Here is a 24032-nt window from a genome sequence, read left to right as displayed (position 1 = left end):
CATTTTAACAATATTAATTGTTTCAAGCCATGAATACAAAATGTCTTTCCATTTACATGTCTTCTTTAGTTTCCTTCATCACTGTTTTGTAATTTTTGGGTTAAAAATCTTTTACCTCTTCATTAGGTGTCTTCCTAAATACTTTATTCTTTTTAATGCTCTCATAAATGGGATTTTTTTCAAATTTCCTTTTTGTATAGTTCATTGCTTACATATATAAATGCTATTGATTTTTGTATGTTGCAACTTTAATGGATTTATTAGTTTTAACTTTTTTTGTTTAGTCCTTAGAATTTTCTACATGTATGATCATGTCACCTGCAAATAGAGATAATTCCACTTCCTCCTTTCTTATTTGGATCCTCCTCTTTCTTACCTAATTGTCCTGGCTAGCACTTGCATGACCATTTTGAATAGCAGTAGTGGCAGGGACATCCTTGCCTTGTACCTTTACAGATCTGGAGCCAAGTCCACAGTGGGACAGGGCTGCTTATGGGACTGCCTCCAGGACCACAGTTGTCAGCCAACCATGGGCCTGCCTTCTCAAAGTATTCTTCCTCAGTCCTGGACTCCACCAGGGTTTCACAACTTGGACCCCAAGGCTCATAAGGGCACTTTTATTCATGGATTGCCGTCATATTGTTGTTTCTGTGCGGGACTGAATCTGGGGATCTCCTAATCCCCTGTCTTGCTGACATCACTTCAACTATCTGTATTTATATTTATTTTGATTTTTTCCTAATCAGATATGCCAGGAAATTACTTTCCTTTCAAGAAACAAATGGATTTATTTATATAATGATTCTGTTTATTTAATGAGTTTATTAATTTTTATATATATATAATAATTTTCTAAATAAACTTTAAGATTAGTGAAGGGGAAGGGACAGGAAGAGATTAACTAAAGAATTTATATGCATGGACATAGACAATAGTGTGGTGAAGGCCTGTGGGTGGCGGGAGGGTGGTGGTAGTGGTATAGGGTGGAGGGGATCAATGGGGAGAACAGGGTGACATCTGCAATACTTCCAATAATAAAGGTAGTGTTTTTTTTAAAAAAAAAAAAAAAGAGAGAGAGAGAGAGATTTTTTTACATTTTATAAATTTACAACCCAGGCAATGAGTGATTACTGAGAGAAAAATATATAAGCACTAAAAGGTATTATAAACAAACCAGAATAAAGTTGTGCTTCCTAAATGATGATAGAGAAGGTTGTATCATTATTTTTTTCTCATTGCAATGCCCACCTAGGGGGTTTCTTCTAAATCCAGCTGCAAGACTGTTATAAACCATTCTCTGCAAAGGATTAATTCAGGACATAGGAAAAGCAATATATCTTGCCAGCAGGGCAGTGCTGATGATTTCTCTTTAGTGTAAGTTGTACATGCAGCATTCATTTAGAATATAGGTCACTTGCAAGGAGATGATCCCCATATTTGGTGTGAGCAAAGCCTACTTGGCTTAGAAACCTAATAACCAAAAGAAGCCAAGATCTCTTGTAACAGCTCTAAAAGCATAACTTCCAGGGTCACCAGAGAAACAAGCCCAATTACAAGAATTGCTGCATTCCAAGAAGCTCAAAGACATGGCTTCCTTTCATGCGTTTATTGTTCTCCCTGTCCAGGTGACATTTACTACAGGGGGGTCATTTTACTAGAAGCTGTGTTGCCTGGGAAACATAGTTAACATTCTAATTGTATCAAGCTTCCAGGAGAACAGAGCTTTAAATTAACTAAAAGCCAAATTCTCATTCCGAATAGGTGCTAAGAAATATGGGACCTATTATTTTTTGCACAATTAAATAGATACTAATGCAATTTTTTGTTCTGTCTTTATAACTTAGTATTCCTACCTTAAATCCTATTTTCTTCTTTTGTTCTCCATGTTTTTACAGGTAAAATATGGAAACTATGCTTTTGTGTGGGATGCAGCTGTATTGGAGTATGTGGCTATCAATGACCCGGATTGCTCCTTTTATACCATTGGGAACACTGTTGCTGATCGGGGATATGGAATTGCATTGCAGCATGGCAGTCCTTACCGGGATGTTTTCTCACAAAGGTAAGGTTTGTGTGTGTTCTAAATAAAAAGAGAGGAAATATAGAAAAAAAATTTACTTGGTTATCCTATTTAGTTTATTGTATTTTGTTTCCTTTGTTTGAAAAAGCATAATAAATAGCAACAAAAAAGGTAGTTATATGACATTCATTTCCTAAAACATATACTGACGTATTGTTTTTCTCATAAAAAGGGGAAATATAACTGCACATAACTGGTTTTACTCTCAAAAAAATCTATATATAAAAAAGTCTAAGCGACCATTACAACCAGATGATCGGCCAGTAGCTATGATGCACACTGACCACCAGGGGGCAGATGATCAATATAGGAGCTGCCCCCTGGTGGTCAGTGCACACCCACAGCCAACCTCCCGCAGCAGGACAACCAACTGTGGTCCCCCCCCCCCCCCCCCCCCCGCCCCCAAGCCATCCAGCCCCCATCAGGACTGGGCAAGACGGCCTTATTGGCCCTGATCGCTGGCCTAGCCAAGGAACCCCACCCATGCATGAATTTGTGCACTGGGCCTCTGGTTGTTATATAAAAGAAAGTACCATTTTAATAATTTTTTAGAATTTAATTGAGCAATTTAGTGTGTGTGAATTTTTACAGACTAAGTGTCATAGTTAGCAAAATTGATTTATTTCTAAGAACACCATATAATAACAAAAATTTCAGGACCAAGTTAAAGTTCTGATATACTAAAGCACATAATGACAGGGATATTTCCATCTGAATTTATAAAAAAAAATTACAATCCATCACTTCGTGTCAAAAAGTATGAGACTTCTTCATGCAATTAAGGAAACAAGTTAATAAAAAATTACACCCACCCCTTGGAACTGGAGAGCATTATGCTAAGTGAAATAAGCCAGTCGGAGAAAGATAAATATCACATGATCTCACTCATATGTGGGATATAATGATCAACATAAACTGATGAACAAAAATAGATCTAGAGACAAATGGCAGGGGAAGTGGGGGGGTTAGAGAGCAACCAAAGGACTTGTATGCATGCATATTAGCATAACCAATGGACACAGACACTGGGGAGGGGGGGCTTGCCCGGGGTGGGAATGGCTGGGGGGGAGGGTCAATCCGGGAAAAGGGAGACATATGTAAAACTTTAGGCAATAAATTAAAAAAAAACTATTGTGGAAGGTAAATATGCAAAAATTAAAAATGAATTATAATGCATTGCAAAATTTTAAGTGAGTTTCTTTGTATATCATCAAATAAGGGCATTCTTTTATTTTGGGAAGCTACATTCTTCTGGAGCTTTATAAAGAGTGCTCCCTTAAAAAAATTATACCCATCCTTAAATCAGAATTTTCTATTATATGTTGTTTAGTAAAGAAGATTTTGAATGTATATGTAATATTAACAATACAGTGGGGCCTTGACTTACGAGTGTCCCGACTAAGGAGTTTGTTGAGATACCAGCTGTCTCTTGGCCGATTTTTTGCATTGAGTTGACAGAGTAATTTGAGTTAACGAGCTCCTTAACGAGCTCGGTCTCAGAACGAATTAAACTGGTAAGTCAAGGCCCCACTGTATATATGAGGGACTTGGGCCTGAAAGATCACTGCATTCCATTCTACCAGCTACAAACAAGCTTGGACCTAAGAGAGAATAGTACTATCTTTCAGGTAGAGGTATATTCCATTGACACTGATAGTGCACTTTGTTTATTTTCTAGTATCCTTCTACATATTTTCTAAAAGCAAATGCCAGACCAAGAGGGCAGTTCCAGGTAGTATTAATGCCTCAAATTTCAAACTATTTGAGTTGTATTCCTCCAAATTTTAGGATAACAAAGAGCTAGGTGTTTTATGTTATAAAAAATTTAAAAGTAAGTCTGAATTATGTTATATCGCTTCCATTTTCTAACTGAAAATCTAGGCCTCTCTCCTTTTCTGCAAAATAGGAAGTTAGATGAACTTTAAGGTCCTGTGTTAATCAGCTTTTCTGTGTAGTAAATCACCCCAAGTATCAGTGAACTGAAAGATGTTATTTCTCAGCTATGAAACATAAGGGCTGTAACTTGGTAAGTTGTGCTGTAAGTTGTGGGTCTCCTCTCTGCAGCTTCTTCCAGGGCCCAGGCTGGAGAAGCAGCCCTAGCTGGGGCACGCTGCTTCATTGCAAGAGCAATTGAAAGGAGGCTGACAGAAACCTGTGGTGCCCCTTGTGCTTCTTGCATGGATGTGGCATATGTCACATCTGCCAACAGACCACTAACTGAAAAGTCTCAAGGCCAAGCCCAAAAATCACTGGGATGGATACATGTACTCCACATAAAGGGAAGATGGGAATAAATAACTATGAACAATAATATACTCTACCAGTGGTCCATTCTGGTTCTTAAAAATTCTAAGTATAAGACAAAAATGAAATCATATATATATATATATATATATATATATAAATTGTAAAGTAAAATGTTAAGATATAGATAATAATTAATCTAAGTACATTTATTGATTAGTAGATTCTAAGAGGAAATGAATTGGAAAATCAGTTATATCTTAGGGAATTTATCTGCAAGATATTTGCAGTCTAGTTGGAGATGAGACCCATGCATATAAAACAATGACATTTATATACAGTATTGGAATTGCTTATTATGTTGTGTTAAATTGTGTAGTTTGAGATATTAAAAGATGTGACTATCATAGAGAATAAAGAGTTAATCAAAGGAAGTTCTTCAGAGGAGGCAAGCCTTGAACTTGACCTTGAAGGGTTAGTAGAGAATACTTAGGCTGAAAGAAAAAATAGATAATACTTAGAGAAACAATGAAAAAAATAGAAGTGGGAGACAACAGAATGTGTTGGGGAACAATAAGGACATCAAGTTAATTTGAAAGGAAATTTGAAGTTTAGAAATCATATTGTAGGTCACAAGTAGCTACAAGAACGTATGTCTAATTCTGGAACCCAGAAGTAAGCTGAGGAAAATGGCATTTAAGGGAAGTTTGATAAGAAGGATGTATTCAAATAGGCATATATAAGAACAAACCCAAATACGAGATAACAAAGGCCTGTTCTACACTGTAAATGAGGAGGAAGAGCAAATACAAGAGAAGCTTCTAAGCAACGAAGCACACATTGTTTTCATGTATTTAGAACTGAGGATGGAAAGCATAATAGAATGAAAGGCGATACCAACGTTTTACAGTAAGACCACAGAAAGGTTTGCAGCGGTTCTCAACCTGTGGGTCGCGACCCCTTTGGGGGTCGAACGACCCTTTCACAGGGGTCTCCTAAGACCATCGGAAAACACATATATAATTGCATATTGTTTTTGTGATTAATCACTATGCTTTAATTATGTTCAATTTGTAACAATGAAATTGGGGGTCACCACAATATGAGGAACTGTATTAAAGGGTCGCGGCATTAGGAAGGTTGAGAACCACTGGTTTAGTGGATCCTAACATGAACCAGGTGGTAGCGAAAAAGGAAAAATCCCTTAATAGTGGTTAATGGCTTTTTATTCACTACAAATATGTGGGGTTTTTTTTCCAGACCCAATTATTTGATCTTTTATACAAAAAAATAAAAAAGTGAAACCAATAAAATCAATACACAAACATAATAGCAATTAAAGAACTGTTCAATAAATTACATCAAGTGTTCCATCTATTATTATCCCTGTGGTGGTTGACCTAACAGAGATTTTAATTCTGAGCAAATGTACTCTAGGGAAATACTGAAAAATAATATGAATTGTTAGGCATTAGTTTTCCTTTGTTTGATTTGCATTTATGGATGTTGGCAATTTAAATTGTCCCTTTCTGGGGCGTTCCTTGCTAATGACACTCTATGTCTTGGTTCCCTGTACATCTGGAAAAAGAGAGAGCCAGGAAAGAAATATCTGGCAATCATGGATGTGCCAACTCTTCTCTTCCACACATGTGCCACCTTAATCTATCACCCAAACTCTTCCTGAGTTCAGAAAATATCTACCTTCATTCCCTTTTGCTATAACCATTAAAGAAAGAGATATTTTTTAATAACTGATTTAAAAAATTACAAAGACCATCAAATTTAACCATTGCAGTAACAATCTAGAAATTATTATAAACAGCTACGATTCACCAGCTTATTCTGGGCCATTAATTAAATTAGATTACTGGTTGCTGTTGTGATTATTTTCTGTGAAAATAACAGTATTCAGGGTGATTTTCAATGTTTTTATTGATTTTTAATTAGAAAGGAAGGGAGAGACACAGAGAGAGAAACATCAATGAGAGAAACACATGGATCAGCTGCCTTTGGCATGCCCCCTACTTGGGATTGAACTCACAACCCGGGCATGTGCCCTGACTGGGAATTGAATCCAGGATCTCTTGAGCCATTGGACAATGCTCAGTTCACTGAGCCACACTGGCTGTCTTCAGGATGATTTTTAAAAACTTTTTTTAAATTCTCACCTGAGGACATATAGTTATGGGTTTATTTCTGGTCTCTCTATTCTGTTCCCTTGATCTATATGTCTGTTTTTATACCAGTATGTACTGTTTTGATTACCATAGCCTTATATAGTTTGGTACCTCCAACATTGTTCTTCTTTCTCAAGATTGCTGTGGCTGTGTAGGGTGTTTTGTGGTTTCATAGAATTATTTTTTTCTAGTTCCCTGAAAAATGCCATTGGTATTTTGATAGGGTTTGTATGGAATCCGCAGATTGCTTTGGGTAGTGTGGACATTTTAACAATGCTCTCATTCTTCCTATTCACGAGCACAGTATATCTCTCCATTGATTTCTCTTTTCTTCAGTTTCTTTCTTCAACATCTTAAAGTTTTCCGAGTGCAGGTCTTTTACCTCAATTCATCAAATGTTTTATGTAGCCCTTATCTTATGATAGTTCTTAGTATAAAAATGCTATTTCATCAAAAGTTTCATTAAATACATTTAAGAATAGAAGATAACTAAACTATTCAGAGTAAAATTATTATTCTGTTGATAACATTGACTTCACTGATGATCTTGTAATCTTAGCTATTCATAAGGCTAAAGAGGTGACAAAAAATATTTCTTGAGCTTTTAGTGTGAGCTCACCTCTGTTCTCAGATTTTAGTGGGTGTCAAGGAATAATTAATGCATGGGTCTAATTTTATACTTCATCTATAAGAGTTCCTTTTTGCCTATTGGTTTTTATTCCTAAACTTTGGGAATAGAACCACCTAGTGGCACAGAAACAAGGACATTTTTCAAACCTCACAGAGAATGATTTTGTTGGATTCATGATAGTGACACAGATGCATAAACAATATATCAATCTAATCACTGAGTTACAAAATTTGTTAATAGATTTTAATTCCCTTTTTATTGAAGATGAAACTAGCCCAAAGGAGTAAATGACTTGCTCAGAACCACACAAAAAACGGGAAAAATGTCAAGATTTCTAATTTTATGTTCGGTTTTCTAGTCATCATGTACTCTGTCTCCCTTTGTCTTCCTCTTAAAAGCATATACGAATACTATCAAACATACTACATCATGCTTTCTGTGTGTCAGATTCTGTGGTTTTTTTTATTTTTAATTTTATTTTTCCCATCACCATTTATCCCCTCTGTGCCCTCTGCCCCTGCCACCCATCACCCTCCATCCCAACAATCACCATACTTTTGTCCATGTCCATGTCCATGAGTTCTCTCTCTCTCTCTCTCTCTCTCTCTCTCTCTCTCTTTAGTTTTTTTCTCAATCCCTCCATCCTCTGCACCCCCACACCCTCGAGCTGTCTGCCTGCACTCTATCTATGAGTCTATCTCTATTTTTCTTGGTAGTTTAGTTTGTTCATTAAATTCCACATATGAGTGAAATCATATGGTACTTGTCTTTGACTAGCTAATTCACTTAGCATAACGTTCTCTAGGTCCATCCATGCTGTTGCAAAGAGTAAAATTTTCTTCCTTTTTACCACAGAGTAGTATTCTATTGTGTAAATGTACCACAGCGTTTTTATCCACTCAGCTACTGATGGACACTTCAGCTCCTTTCACATCTTGGCCATTATAAGTAATGCTGCATATACTCTTTTGAATTAGTGTTTTGGGCTTGTTCAGATAAATTCCCAGAAGAGGAATCACTGCGTTATAAGGCAGTTCCATTTTTAATTTTTTGAGGTAACTCCATACTGATTTCCACAGTGGCTGTACCAGCCTGTACTCCAAGCTGCAGTGCATGAGGGTTCCCTTTTCTCCACATCCTCTCCAACACTTGTTTGTTGATTTATTGATAATAGCCATTCTGACAAGTGTGAGGTGCTTCTCTGAAGAGGACATACCAATGGCTAATAGACATTTGAAAGGATGCTCAACATCACTAATCATCAGAGAATTGCAGACTCTGAGTTCTTGAATGTGGCAAACTATAATATAAGTACTGTTATTATCCACATTTTCTAGATGCAGAAATTAAAACATAATGAGATCAAGTAATTTGTCCAATTTCACAAAGCTATTGAGCAGTAGCACTAAGATTCAAATCCTGTCTGGCTCCAAAAATTGATAAGCAGTGTTTCAAAGAGTCTCTCTCTCTCTCTCTCCCTCTCTCTCTCAAAAAAAGAATTAATAACAATTCTTGATTTATTATCTATTTTCACTATTCAAAAAGTAGCCATAAGGCCATAAGTGGCTATTTTTATTTGCTTAATTAGTTTTAAATTACTTGGAAATAGTCTATTTTTCCTCGTGCCCTGTTAACTCTTAGAATATCTAATGTTTACTTTGTATTTTTACTTGGATTCAAAACAGAACATTAGATCTCTTTACCTCCCCCATTTGAATTCTTCTTACAATTTACCTCTTGGGTCCTGCCTCATGTTGACAACTCCCTGAGTAAAGGCATATATTTGTTTATCCTCAGTGCTACCTTCATGCTCGCATAGAGTGAGTATTCAGTAAATATTTGATGAGTGAATTAAAAAATCTACCTAACTCTTTAGTCAAAGATTATTATATTTACTTATACTCAAATAAATTAAATACCAAACTTTGTGCCCGCTTAATATTTTAAAAGTCTTCTATTTTCTCTTATCATAACTTTTTTTATTTCTTGCTTTCTTCAATTTTTCATACAGTCAGTAATAAAAACTGACAAGAAAAGAAAACAAATGTATCACACATCTACCTTTCTTCCCAGCTCCCTGCTGTAATAAGTTTTATACTTTTATTCTCACAAGGAAGGTGGAAAATAATTTTTTAACTTGAAAGCATAGAACCATAATCTTTTTATCCCCCAAACCAGAATGAGATACTTTCCAAGTGCTTCTTTCCCTTTTCAGTAAGAGAAAAAATCAGCCTCCACTAATGGCCCAGTTAACAGCTCCAAAATCAATTAACATGAGAAAATCAAAGAAAACAGTCATAGTGTATTTGAAAGGACAATAAGAAGGAACAACTTGACAGGAGAGAATATTGACAGGGGATGTAGGTAGAGGCACTAAAATTGAATGTGTTATACCAGGGTCTTGATAGCTACTATTTATTAATCACCTACTACACTAAACACTTTATATATTTCATATAACGTTTGCCATTATATGGCAAACTGATGCTCAGAGTTAACTATATTACCAGGGTCACAACTAATGAAAAAGGGAGCTAGTACTCAAACCCCGGTTGGGGCTCATGGCCTCACTCTGGACCCCACACTAGCTCTGTGGGGCTCTGAGAAGATTATCTGGACAGAGTTGCATTTCAGGAGTCCAAGGTTTTGGGTTAGACACAGAGAGAGCTTAACTGAGGTAAGCCATTTGCACGGCTGTTGTAATACTCCAGCTGTGAAGCAGTGAGAATACTCTCAATGAAAATGAGAGAAAAGATTGGGAAAAAACATACATTTGAAGAGGACTAGGCAGGACTTGGTAGAAACCAGGGGAGTGCATACAGTCCAGGAACCTGCAAGGGCAAGGATGTCAAATTCAAATGGCCACAAATAGTTCCCTCTTTTCTTTCAACTCTATTATTTTTCATTCTGGGTCATCTACTACAACCTTTGCATCAGCTCAATTTTATCTCCAGGGAAAACCAACTGGAAAGAAATTTCTAGGAAAACAATGATTATTTTAAAATAGCAATGTGATCATTCCCTACCCAGTAGATATTTATTTCAAACAATCTTCCAATTTTTGCTTCATTGCTGCTCAAATTACGTTCACATATCCCTAGTAGTATTGTTCTTCTCTCTCACACGTCAAATAGTATTATTTTAAAATTATATGTGCATATATGTATATATGTATATATATATGTTTTGTGTGTACACATATGTAGTATATATACTAGTGCTATATATACTACTAAAACGATTTGGTTTTATCTCATCCACATTTTTTGTTCTAGATCACAAAAACAAGATAGTTTAGATGGGCATCTATAATAATAAAAGCATAATATGCTAATTAGACCGGATGTCCTTCCTTCTGGATAAAGCTGCAGGAGGTGGGGGCCCAGGCAGAGGTGGCAGAGGTTCCCGGCCACGGTGGTGGCGGGTGGGGGCCAGGGCCAAGGCCCTTGCATGAATTTCATGCATCAGGCCTCTAGTGTTTATATAAAGCAAGAAAGGAAAACGTTTCAGGAATCACAAAACAAAAGAAAGAGGACATTGAAAGTTCACTTTCAAAGAGAAATAGGAGTAGAATAAAGTAATAATATATATTTATGTACATCTTTTTATTTAAAATAGTAATATATATTTTAACCTATAAAGTATTAAAGGCAATTAATTTCTTATCTATATATATAAAAGGCTAATATGCAAAGTATCCCCTCGGGGGTTCGACCAGCAGACCAGGAGTTTGATTGCTCGCTATGATGTCCACTGACCACCAGGGCTTGGCACGGAATGAAGGAAGGCCCAAGCCAGCAGCCTGCAGCCAGGGAAGGAAGGCCTGGCTGGCAGCCAGAAGGTCCCGATCAGCCCTGATCACTGGCCAGGTCTGGGGACCCTACCCATGCACAAATTTTGTGCACCGGGACCCTAGTATATAATATATAGGTTGAGGAAAAACTAGGCTTATAGTTGTGAGTATGCAAAAAACAGTTTTTTTAATTATTATTTATTATTGTATTATTTTCACTAGAGGCCCAGTGCATGAAATTCATGCACAGGGGGTGATCCCCCTCAGCCCAGCCTGCACCCTCTCCAATCCAGGACCTCTCAAGGGATGTCCGGTTGCTGGGATCGGGCCTAACTCAGCAATCGAACATTCCTCTCACAATCCTCTCAGGGACCACTGGCTCCTAACTGCTCACCTGCCTGCTTGCCTGATCGCCCCTAACTGCCCCCTCTGCTGGCCTGGTCACTCCCAACTGCCCCCCCTGTCAGCCTAGTTGCCCCCATCCCTCCTCCCCGCTGGCCTGGTTGCTCCTTACTGGCCCCCCTGCCAGCCTGATTGCCCCCCAAGTGCCCTACCTAGCCAGCCTAGTCACCCTAACTGCCCCACTGCCAGCCTGGTCACCCCTACTGCCCCTACTGCTGGACTGGTCACCCCCAACTGCTCCCCCTGCTGGCCTGGTCACCCCTCATTGCCCCCCCCCCCCCCTGCCAGCCTAGTCGCCCCCAACTCCCCCACTGCAAGCCTGGTCACCCCACGCAGCCTGCTGCTCAGTCATTTGGTCGCCCCTCACTAAGCCCCCTGCCAGCCTGGTCACCCCACACAGCCTGTTCAGTAATCCATTCCGTTGCAATGGTCACTTAGGGCTTTTATATAGAGAGATATGAATAATTATAAACCTACTTTTGCCCCACCCTGTATGTATCTATATATATAAAAGCCTAAGCAAATATCTGGTTGATCAATCACTATGATGTGCACTGACAACCAGGGGGCAGATGCTCAAGGCAGGAGCTGCCCCCTGGTGGTCAGTGCACTCCCACAGCCAACTTCCTGAGGCCCCTCCCCCCGGCCGGCTGGCCCCGATTGTCCAGGATCGCCAGCCAGGTCCACAAACCCCACCCGTGCACTAATTTGTGCATTGGGCCTCTAGTATTAAATAAGGATTAGGCTCTAGAAAACTTTGAAAGGAATGTACTATTCCTATTTCAGATCAATCCCCTTTTAAAACACCTGTTTTAAACAGAATGTTGAATTCGGGAACTTCAACAAAAGAGGAAAATGAGGTAGCTCATTTGTTACTCTTTTTTCCTCTGTTTCATGAATCCTCATGGACATATTTTTATGACTAAGATCCTGTGAGCTTTACCCACCACCCTGACTTCTTATTCTAGTGGAGACACCAAGAAATTTACATTTGGTTCAGTGTTTGGTCTAAATAAATGGGAGTATAAGTACAGTTGATGATATGCCCAGTGTGTAAATATTTCAGAAATACTTATCATAATGTCTCTGTATAATTTGAGATTGGTTTTATGAATCTTGCAAAGCAGTAGCCAAATTTTAAGAAAATTACAAGCCTTAACTCTCAAGAAGCATGCAGCATTCTCACTCTGAATACAAGCCCAGCCATCAGACAGTGCAATCCCACTGAGTAGATTTTGAAGTGTTACAAGATTCTGTTTTCTTTATACTTACATTGTATAGTACTTTAGGAACACTTCATCCAAGATATAAGAATACCCTTTATAAACAAGCATCTTTATTAGACTGTTCTGAGGAAAGTGCTGAGGTACTGGGAAGATAAATGACGAGTTGAGGGGCAAAGCAGTATTTCAGCTGGATAATGAGCCCATGACATTGGACCAAGCTGCTTTGCAAGAAGTCAGTCTGATCAGCCTTTCTTAAAAATAAAATTTGTGTTGTTGCTAGACCGCAGTAAGTATTGTGGCATTCAAAGAGCAGTTGTTTTACAAAAGGCAAAGGTATTATAATGGCATATATTAGGTGTGGCTAAGGGTGTTTTTAACACACATTTCAGAATTTAAAACTATATTTTTGCACTTAAAAGTACATATGCACTCACATGTGTGTGAACACACACACACACACACACACACACATGCACACACATACTCCAGAGTCTAAGCCTCTCTCAAAACACTTATATTTCCTCATATTTACATCACATTTTTCTACTCAAAGCATCCATTTTACTCCCCAGACTTAGCCCCAAGACATTTTTTACTATTTTAAAAATTCAATCTCTTTTCAAAGGGAAAATTTGATGCCACTGAGGATAATTAAAGAATGTGCTACTCTTTCATAGGCCCTTTAAATATTGCAAGCATGGTAACATGCAAATAAGCACATGTGCTTCCATGATAATTATGTTGATAGAAGAAATAAATGGACCATAAGACATGAATGAGACTTTGGCATGCATCTAGATGACTCTAATATACATGTGCGAAGCCCAGATGGGAAGTTGGGTGACCTGCCCAGAGTCTAACCCTTGGTCAGAAAATGCCCTGGGGAGTCCAGGCGCCCAGTCCAGTGTTCTACTGCTATCCTTTCCTGCAAGTATTTTTTGTTAAAGAATCAGTGTTTTGCCCCTAAAATTTACTAGTAAAATAAATGTTTTCAGAAACCCATTTATATCTTACATAAAAGAGCATAAAAGAGTCAGGCGTATCAATTAATAAATATGTTTGTTTTTTTTTTAAATATATTTTATTGATTTTTTACAGAGACGAAGGGAGAGAGATAGAGAGTTAGAAACATCGATGGGAGAGAAACATCAATCAGCTGCCTCCTGCACATCTCCTACTGGGGATGTGCCCGCAACCTAGGTACATGCCCTTGACCGGAATCGAACCTGGGACCTTTCAGTCTGCAGGCCGACGCTCTATCCACTGAGCCAAACCGGTTTCGGCTAATAAATATGTTTAACAGAGTCACAAACATGACCAGAATACTCCTGTTTTAAAACTGTCATTACTTCATAGACATACAGAAAAAGTTGCACAAATGATAGCGTGGGATGGATTGCATTCTCCCTAACTTATAGAGAAACTATACCATAGCCACTGAAGACTTACCATGTGCCAGATGCTATGATAAGTATTTTAAGTCATTTAATCCTCACAATAATCTTGCAAGGTAAATACTATGATTAGCCTCATTCTCAGATGAGAAACTGAGTCACAGAAAAGATTAGCAGTTTTCAAAGGTCAGAATGCTAATAAATGGCAAAGCCAGGTTTGAACCCATCTGTCAAATTCTGTATTTCCCTAGTCCCTACTCCCATAAGTCTAAGCACACGCACCAGTGTGTACCAGAATAGCAAGCATCCAAATTGGCTTCATGCCTGCTCAGGTAGCTGCCTTTTCTCATATTCATATGCTGATGGGAATTTTAGTTCATGTGAAATTCCGGTGACTTTCAGAAACTTAAAACAGCATGATAATAGTGAGAGCCCTCCTGTACAATGAGAGAGCAGAACCAATCAAAACTGAAGCCGCTGTGGATCTGCCAATCAGAAGTAAATATTGAAAATTGAAAGCTGTGGAAGTCACTGCAATTATATTCCCTCTGTCTTTTCTTTTGCTACAAATAGCTTAAGACTGTATTTGCCCAAAACATAATCCTTCCTTCATGAAAGTTTTCATTCAACATGACTTTTCAATTGGTGGAATGCATAACTGCCTCTTCTCTATCTCATTGCATAGTTCCTTGAGCAGCTCAAAAATACTAACATCATAACTGTCTACTGACATGTAAATGCTTACTGATATGAAACAGAACCTACTATTTCTAGAAGTAAACTACAGCTAAGATAAAAATAGAGCATTTCCATATAGAGTAACATGTATGAGTCCATACAGCCCAGAATGATTAAGAGTAACAGAGGCACAATGATTTTTTGTCTTGGTGAGCATAATTCCCTGCGTTAGCACCTGCTTCAAAAAGAGAAAGATATACCTACAAGTGTGCATTCACTCTTTTCTTAATAATCTATTCTATGGAGCTATTTATGTTTGAAATACTATTAGTAACTATTAAAGATGATTGGAATTCAATATGCTTTTATATTACATATTATTGGTCTCTAAAATGTATATAAAAATTTACCTTCAGTGATATTCTTACCAATGTACCATGTTGCCTGATCGCCCCTAACTGGAGGCATGATGGAAGGAGCCAGGAACCTAAAAAAACTTATGGTGGGCTTTTTGTTCTAATCAGGTTATCAATCTTTTTCCATAATTATGTTTTTGGCAGTGACATTTTTATTCTCATGATTTTTATCAATTTTGAGGGGGGTTCTATTAATTAACCAAGATCTTTCTATTACTCCCTATCAAAGCCAGCATGGCTCTTCTAGGCAGTCTCTCATGTTCTTTGAGCTAATCAACATGAAATTTACTATTGTGAATTTCTTTCTTCCCCTGTTTCTTAGCAACTGCAGAAATTTCCCAAACAAATTACCTCTTAACCACAATATATTCAGTGAAGTAACACTGAATACTTCATTAGGTTGATGAGATAGAATAGACCAGACAAAAGCCCTGAGTGAATTTAGGACATGGGAGTCATTGAAGAATTTAGTAAAAACTAGCTATAAGCAGAAGATTGCGCTTTGGTCGGTTTATATGCAATGAAAGAAACTATCAGGATGGTACTAATTAGGAAGCCAGCCATTGCTGTATTTATAATGTAAACTCCCAGAAGTCAGGAATTTTTGTTGCTTTGTTCAGAGATGTATTCCAAGTATTGAGAAGAAAGCCTACCACATAGTAGATCTTTGATGACTATTAATTGGATAATAGATGCAGAATCACTTAAGAAAAGTGAAAGACCTAAACTAAAGAAAAGGAAAGATGCTGTAAAGGTAATAATATTGACCATCAACTGGAGACAGAGATGGAGGAAAGGGGAGCCAAATATCCTTAGCCTTGCTGTTTGGGAGACAAAGAAGTCATTCACAGAAAAGAAACCAAGAGAGGAAAGAGGTTTGAAAGTGCTAATTTTCATCAAGTCATGTCCAGTTTGAGACACTGAGTTTGCATTTATATGGGGAAATGTAGAGCCTAGGCCAGACAATGCAGGGTGGAAATTTCAGAGAGAGGCTGGAACAATGGAAAAGGACTTAGGCAAACTCTCCATAAAGATAATGCAAGCCAGAGACATAGCTCATTTAAAAGGCATAGAGCCCAGCAGTGTGGCTGAGTGGTTGAGCACTGACCTATGAACCAGGAGGTCATGGTTCAATACCCTGGTTGAGGGCTGGATCCCCAGTGGGGGGCATACAGGAAGCAGCAGCTGATCAAGGATTCTCTCTCATCATTGATGTTCCTATCTCTCTCTCCCTCTTCCTTCCTCTCTGAAATCAATAAAAATATATTTAACCTATAAAAGGCATAGAGACACCCTGGTTAGGTGGCTCAGTTGGTTGGAGCATTGTCCCATACACCAAAACCAAAAAAAGGTTTGCAGGTTCAATTCTCATTCAGGATACATTCCTAGGTTATGAGTTCGATATCCGGTCAGGGTGTGTATGGGAGGCAACTGATTGATGTTTCTCTCTCTCTCTTTCTTCCTATCTCTCTAAAATCAATAAGGACATATTCTCAGGTAAGGATTCAAATGGGGGGGGGGGGGTGCGGCACAGAGATAAAGAGAAAAAGGTTGAGGAAAAACTTTTTCAAATGTCCCTTTTTATTTCCTCTCCTTTCCATTCCATAGTCACTAACCTAATTGAATCTCTTAGCCCACTGTGTCTGGGAACACAATTATCTTTTTCTCTCCAAACCTATTCAAATCTTATGCATTTTGTGGGTTCCAGCTCATGACCCTCACTCAGTGTGTCTTCCCTAGCACATTCAGCTCTTATTTAATCCTTTATTGTGTTTCTGTACCACTTTTTTTGTTAATTAATCATTTCTTGTGTTCGTAACTTGATATTTTAATCTTCATATTCAGTCCTGTATAGATTACTCCCACTCTATATTATCTCATTTAATTCTGGCAAAATGTCTTTGAGGGAAGGATTATTGTACCTATTTTATAGATTAAGAAAATGATATTTAGAGATCATAAAGGAAAATACTTTGGTATTGAATATATAAACCTAAATTATACAAACCTAAGTTATAATGTCCTTTCGCATTTCCCTCAATTCCACTTGTTTAATTTCTTCCTCCTCATTAACCATGAGCTCTTCTTCAACAACCAATGTCACTTTTTCTAACTGCTCTATTGACCATATCACACTTTTTTTTTTTAATCCTCACCCCAGGATATGTTTTCCATTGATTTTCAGACAGAGTGGAAGAGAGGGAGATGGGGAGAGAAAAAACAAACAAACATAGAAGTGAGAGAAACATCGATCGATTGCCTCCTGAACACTCCCCAACTGGGTTTGGGGATTGAACCTGAAACTGAGGTACGTGTGCCCTTGACCGGGAATTGAACCTGAGACACTTTTGTCAGTAGGCCGACACTCTAACCACTGAGCAAAACCGGCCTGGGCATATTACACTATTTTTCAAATCCTTTTGTTGTGGTCGTTGTTCATTTTGTCTCTATACAATCCTTGTTAGTAATCAGCTGATTTTCTAACTTGATCTAGTGTCTCGAACAGTTCTTTGCCTACAGGGGACTTCACAAAATGGTATTAACTAGTATATTGGATAAAAATTTCAGATTTTCACCTAAGCCTACCACCTACTTGCCCATTATCTTTATTCCAATAAAATATCACATTTGTTTTCTTTTACTAGCAAAATGATTCTTTGAAAGTAGAAACTTTGTCTCTTATAGTCACTAAATCTTATTTGGTTTCCATGGAGGGTGATGAAAAATTTAATGTTATTTAAAATAAGATTTTTTTTTTTTTTTTTTTTTTTTGCTTAAAGAAACAAGTTTCCTACTCTGTCTCCAGACTACCTTCCTAGTGTTTTCCCCTGCATCACATCATAAAGCTGTAGGTCCCTTGTTGACTTAAAGTCACAGAACCATAGACTCTTGAAACTAAAAGAGTGGTAAGTTGTCATCTGTTTCCAGCCCTCTTTAGTCATGTTACTGTGAGGAAGCAAAGTCCCTGAGAGGAGCGCTAAATGGGCCATAGTTATATAGATTATCTGCCCGAGTTTGGATTACAGGAAACTCCAGATTTCCCTACAGTCTGTCATGTGTACTTACTTTTACCCCATGAACTAATAACTAAAATCCTAGTCCAGCTCCAACACTTTAAAATGATGTGTAACTTTTGAATCAGGCACAATGAGGACAAAAACAAAAAGCAGAAGAGACAAAAAGGATCCCACAAGGTTCTGCTTACCCAGCCTCTCCCACCTCCCCCAGCTCCTCGTGTGCACTCTCTTCTCCACTCCCTGAGGGCACTCCAAGGCACTGGCCTACTCCGGTGTCTGCTTCCCTCTTGGGACCTTCACTCCTCATTCCTATTGACTCTGGCTAACTCAGCTTCCAGCCTCCCATAATTAGCCTGGCCATAAGGTGAAATCCAGTCACTTTTATTGGCAACTTCCAATGCCTTTCCATAGATAGTACCAACTCTAAGGAGATGTTCACCACCCCATTGTGAAGTGAAATAAATAAATAAACAAACAAACAAACAATGTAGTCAGGTGTTAACTAATGGAATTCAGTTTAAAGAGCTGTTTTTTATTCTGAGATTATATCCATCTTACATTCGTGGAAGTAAATGTTCTTTCATTTAGGAAATGAGCACAGATTTTTGTAATGTCCTTACATAATAAAATAAAAATTGAGCAACCTCTGTCAAATCTCCTATATATTTTTTTCCTGAAATGTAAAAGACTTGGAATCATATATTTCTTACTCAAATTTACCATGGAGAGGTGGAGGCAGGGAGAAGGGACACAAAACGTAATACATGTGTAAGCAACTTGCTGTACCAGATTCTGTCTATTTCCTTTTTTAAGCAACTCAGTGCGTGATGAAGTGTGTGAGACAGTGGCATTTCTAAGCTGATGCTGCTGACTCTGCTTTCACATTCCTTACATTAAAAATAAATAAATAAATAAAGTCCTCTGGGATGGCTTATGCAGAACTCTATGTCCTACTTTAAGGCAAAGAACTTTTTTGACCTTCAGTGCATGTAAAAAAAAAAGTAAAAAATAAATGAGAAATGCATCCTGTTCAAAGAGAAGCTTTAAAAAAAATCTTCAAGCAAAGCTTTTCTGTGGCATCATCGATTAAAATAAAGAGGCTAACAAACGGAAAGCTTTAAAAGGAGTTGTCCCTTGAAACCTTTTATATACATAATGCAAAAATAAAAAAAGTCCCATCTGAGACAAAGCCTTGTGGAGCCAGCTTACTGAATACAAAACGATTGGACTCTGTCTTATTCAGATGTGAAGGTGACCATTTGAGGTCTCAAATAGCCATTATGACCACCATCTGTAAAATAATTGCTCGGAAAACTGGCTACCTCTAGAATACACATTCTGCATAATCAAACAAAAGATGATAGGGAAGTCCCTTTAGGAAAGATTGAAATAATGGACCATTGGATATCACCTTGGGAGTTTCTCTCATCCTTTGCCAACACTGAAAATCCATCCTAACCCTGACAGTAGACAACCAGTTGATGTGTTCCCACAGGTTAGAATGTTCCTTTTCTTCTCCACCAAAAATGGCCTGTGTGCACCGCAAGTGTTGCAGGCAGCACATAAGAATGGCAAGAGTCATTCCTTTGATACCGCAGGATTTAAAATTCAGACCTGTGGAATTGCACAGGCAGAGTTCCAGAAGGATTAGGTCACCTGGTGGAGCTGATACTGTGCACGGCAGATAGCTCCACAATGAAACACCTGGTGAAGAGCATTTTTTAATTCTTAAGCTTCCCTTTCTTCTGTATTTTTACTCTTGGAAATCCATGCAGCTGCTGTTAGGCAGGGCACAAGATGTGGGACTTTGCATTACCTCACTATTCCCATTTGTATGCCTATTTGATGCAGTCACACTACAGGGCTAATATGAAAAATAAGTTTAAAATGCAATAAAAAGTTTATAGTCAAACTATAAAAGAAAAATTTATATGGAAACCAATGGAATCAGCCATACATAGTATGCATAACATGTTTCAAGTTAATATAAGTTGACATGCAAAGGAAAGGGGGGAAAAAGAACCACACAAGCTAGCAACGCTTCATCCCACTCAACAAGTATTTAGTAACCCCCTACGATGTGCCAGACACTAAGCCAGGCAGAGGATTTACAGCTGTGAACTACACATAGTCCCAGACCCAAAGCTGCTTACTCTCGAGGAGGAAAGGCAAACAAGTGAATGGGCTATTTTCTGGTCAGTGTGATATGTGTTCTAAGAACAGGGAATCGACAGAGAACTCAGGGGGAACATATCAGGAAGGCTTCCTAGTGGAATTGAACTGAACAGACAGACAATTTAAAGAAAATTGAACTTGTTTGATGCTGTGGGCTGAATTATGTCTCTCAAAATCCATATGTTGAAGTCCCAACCCATAGTACCTCAGAATGTGACTGTATTTGGAAGTAGGATCTTTAAGAGGTAAATAAACTAAAATGAAGTTCTCAGGGTGGGCCATACTCAAATATGACCGGTACCTGTATAAGAAGGTTTAGTTAGGACACTGACACGTTCAGAAGGAAAAACCAGGTAAAACCACGGGGAGAAGATGGCCTTCGACAAGCCAAGGAGAGAGGGGTCAGAAGAAACCAACCATTCTGACACCTTGATCTAGGACTTGTAGCCTCCAGAACTGTGAGACAGTAAGTGTCTGCTGTTTGAGTACCCAGTCTGTTGTTCTTTGTTACTGCAGCCCCAGCAAACTAATATAGTTGATGAAATGAAGTGCATTCTAAATAGAAGGGACAGGAGACTGAGTATGAATCAGGGACCAACAGCAAATGACCCAGGTCTGTGTACCGGTGTGCGCAGGGGGACCCGGCCTCTTTCACCATGACCAGAAAGGCCTGATCCAAGAGTTCAAACTTGACCCTGAGGGTAAGAGGACAGCATCAGAGGTTTTTAACTGACATCTATACTATTAATAGCCTAGGGGCGTCACAACTGGACAGACGACCGTAAGAGCAGGGGGTCCGCAGCTGGGGCAGGGCCGAGTTGGACGTCTCTCTACACGCCTGTGTCAGGGGTCTGGTTCAAGTCCCAGATTGTGAGAGGGTGAGTGAGAATGACATAGGCTAAGGGGCCAGCAGGGGGTTAGTGTGTGTGTGGGGTGGGGGGAGTCCATCTTGGATGAGCAGCGAGGTGAAGCTGAGCAGAGGGCAGAGCCCTGGCCAGGAGGCCTGTGGCCTGGGTAAGGCAGCCATAGGAGGGATTAGTCCTGGGGATGACATAGGACTTTGACGTTGTAGAAAGAATAGGGTGGAGGACAGCTTGGCTGGGACTTGCCCAGAGGTGGAAGACCAGGCAGGAGGCTCTGCCAATAACAGTGACAGCGGTCTGAGTTCCGGTCCCGATGCTGCTCCCCAGAGAACATTGGAGCTGGAAGGCACCTTCACAGCCACTCAATTCCCATTCCCTTTACAAGTAAGAAATCAAGGCCAAGGAGGCCCGGTTCAAGTGCAGGGGGTCCGCAGCAGGGGCGGGGTGCGGCGGATACCTCTCCGCATGCTTGCGCTGGGGGTCTGGTTCAAGTCCTGGATTGTGAGAATAACAGGCTAAGAGACCAGCAGAGGGGTTAGTGAGGATGGAGTCGATCTTGGATGAGCAGGGAGGTGAGGCTGAGCAGGGAGCAGAGCCCTGCCCAGGAGGCCCATGGTCTGGGTAAGGCAGCCATAGGAGGGATTAGTTCTGGGGAGGACACAGGACTTTAGCGTTGTAGAAAGAATAACTTCAGCCATTGAAGATCAAATGGTACACCCCAAATGCTTTTTCTTGGGATGGTCCAGGTGGTAGTGGAAAAGTATATCTTTATAAAGTTTTAATACATTATATTAGAGGTCGTGGTGGTACTGTTTTACCCACAGCATCTACAGGAATTGCTGCAAATTTACTTCTCAGTGGAAGAACCTTTCATGCCCAATATAAATTACCAATTCCATTAAATGAAACTTCAATTTCTAGGCTCTATATAAAGAGTGAAGCTGCTTAAACCATTAAAAAGGCCAAACTCTCATTATTGATGAATGCACCATGGCATCCAGTCATGCTATAACCGCCATAAACAGATTACTAAGAGAAATTATAAATTTGAATGTTGCATTTGGTGGAAAAGTTCTCCTTCTCAGGGGGGATTTTCGACAATGTCTCAGTATTGTGACACATGCTATGCAATCGGCCATAGTATAAATGAGTTTAAAGTACTGTAGTGTTTGGGGATGTTTCAGAAAGTTGTCTCTTAAAACAAATATAAGATCAGAGGATTATGCTTATAGTGAATGGTTAGTAAAACTTGGAGATGGCAAACTTGATAGCAGTTTTCATTTAGGAATAGATATTATTGAAATCTCCCATGAAATGATTTGTAACAGATCTATTATTGAAGCTACCTTTGGAAATACCATATATATAGATAATATTAAAAATATATCTAAACGTGCAATTCTTTGTCCAAAAAATGAGCACGTTCAAAAATTAAATGAAGAAGTTTTGGATATACCCGATGGAGATTTTCACACATACTTGAGTGATGATTCCATTGATTCAACAAATAATACTGAAAAGGAAAATTTTCCCATCAAATTTCTTAATAGTATTACTCCTTCGGGAATGCCGTGTCATAAATTATAATTGAAAGTGGGTGCAATCATCATGCTACTGAGAAATCTTAATAGTATATGGGGTCTTTGTAATGGTACTAGATTTATTATCAAAAGATTGCAACCTAACATTATCAAAGCTGAAGTATTAATAGGATCTGCAGAAGGAGTGGTTGTTCTGATTCCAAGAATTGATTTGTCCCACTCTGACACTGGCCTCCCATTTAAATTAATTCGAAGACAGTTTCCCATGATGCCAGCATTTGCGATGACTATTAATAAATCACAAGGACAAACTCTAGACAGAGTAGGAATATTCCTACCTAAACCCGTTTTTTGCACATGGTCAGTTATATGTTGCTTTCTCTCAAGTTCGAAGAGCGTGTGATGTTAAAGTTAAAGTTGTAAATACTTCATCCCAAGGGAAATTAGTCAAGCACTCCGAAAGTGTTTTCACTCTTAATGTGGTGCACAGGGAGATATTAGAATAAGTTTAAACACTTTATCAGTCATTGTTTGTATCAGTGTTGTTTTTACATCATGTTTTTGTTTTTATGTCATGTCTTTGTTGTTGTTATATCATGTTGTGATTCTTTATTTATTAATAAATGTATATATTATTTTCATATACATTTTACTAATTTTATTTCATCTCTGATACTTCTATTATAGAGAAAGGGCAAATAGTAATATTAAAATATTTCCCCTAATTAATTCCCTTTTAATGTGCATGAATTTCATGCACCAGGCCACTAGTTAGATATAAAAGGCTTATTTTTATAATATTCACTCTGCCTGCAGTTTTGATTATTGATTATCTAGGAGCAAAACTTTAGCAGCTGAGAGGCCAGACAGAAATATAGTACAATAATTCAGATGAGAGATGATAGCTGTCCAAAATCCAGTAAAAATGGGGAGGGGGGCAGTAAATTTGAGACATGAAGGAACAACATGAAACAAGAAAAACAAACAAACAAAAAGCTATAGGACAAAGGAGGAAAGCAATGCTGTTAAAAAAATCTCTGAGCCTTCGCCACACTGTCACATTTCCACCCCAGTGGTTAGTCTTCTCGAAGTAGTCGCATTTATAATGGCTGAGAAAGCAATTTTCATTTTTAATAGTTAATATATTTGGCAACATCTCCTAAGGCACCTGCCAACACCAGTGTATCTCAGGCTTGCACTCTTGAACTCTGAGACCAGAGAACTAAATTCATTCACACTTCTAAAAAGTACATGGATTGAGGCATGTTCTGTAATACCTATATTTATAACACCGCCCAGAAGTGTTCTGTTTTATATGCGTGAAAATCGCCAACAGAATACTCACAAACCGGTTTAACTTGTACCTCTAACCTTGACATCCTGGTGGAAGAATAA

At 38.6% G+C, this 24032-nt stretch overlaps 1 protein-coding gene across 3 annotated transcripts in view; it reads left to right on the top strand.

Annotated features, from left to right (window-relative positions):
* Window positions 1–24032, top strand: part of GRID2 (glutamate ionotropic receptor delta type subunit 2) — a 1396175-nt gene that overhangs the window by 1218746 nt on the left and 153397 nt on the right. For all 3 annotated transcript variants that reach the window (XM_070392701.1, XM_070392704.1, XM_070392700.1), the window contains exon 14: window positions 1896–2062. In XM_070392701.1, coding sequence (XP_070248802.1) covers window positions 1896–2062 — 167 coding nt within the window. The remainder of the gene's footprint in view (window positions 1–1895; window positions 2063–24032) is intronic.

The sequence above is a fragment of the Myotis yumanensis genome, unplaced genomic scaffold (assembly GCF_028538775.1).
Source record: "Myotis yumanensis isolate MYYU_CA2020_CCGP unplaced genomic scaffold, mMyoYum1.0.hap1 SCAF_1, whole genome shotgun sequence".
Taxonomy (NCBI): Eukaryota; Metazoa; Chordata; class Mammalia; order Chiroptera; family Vespertilionidae; genus Myotis; species Myotis yumanensis.
Note: the sequence above shows the minus strand (reverse complement) of the source record. Positions and strands in the feature narration are given on the sequence as shown.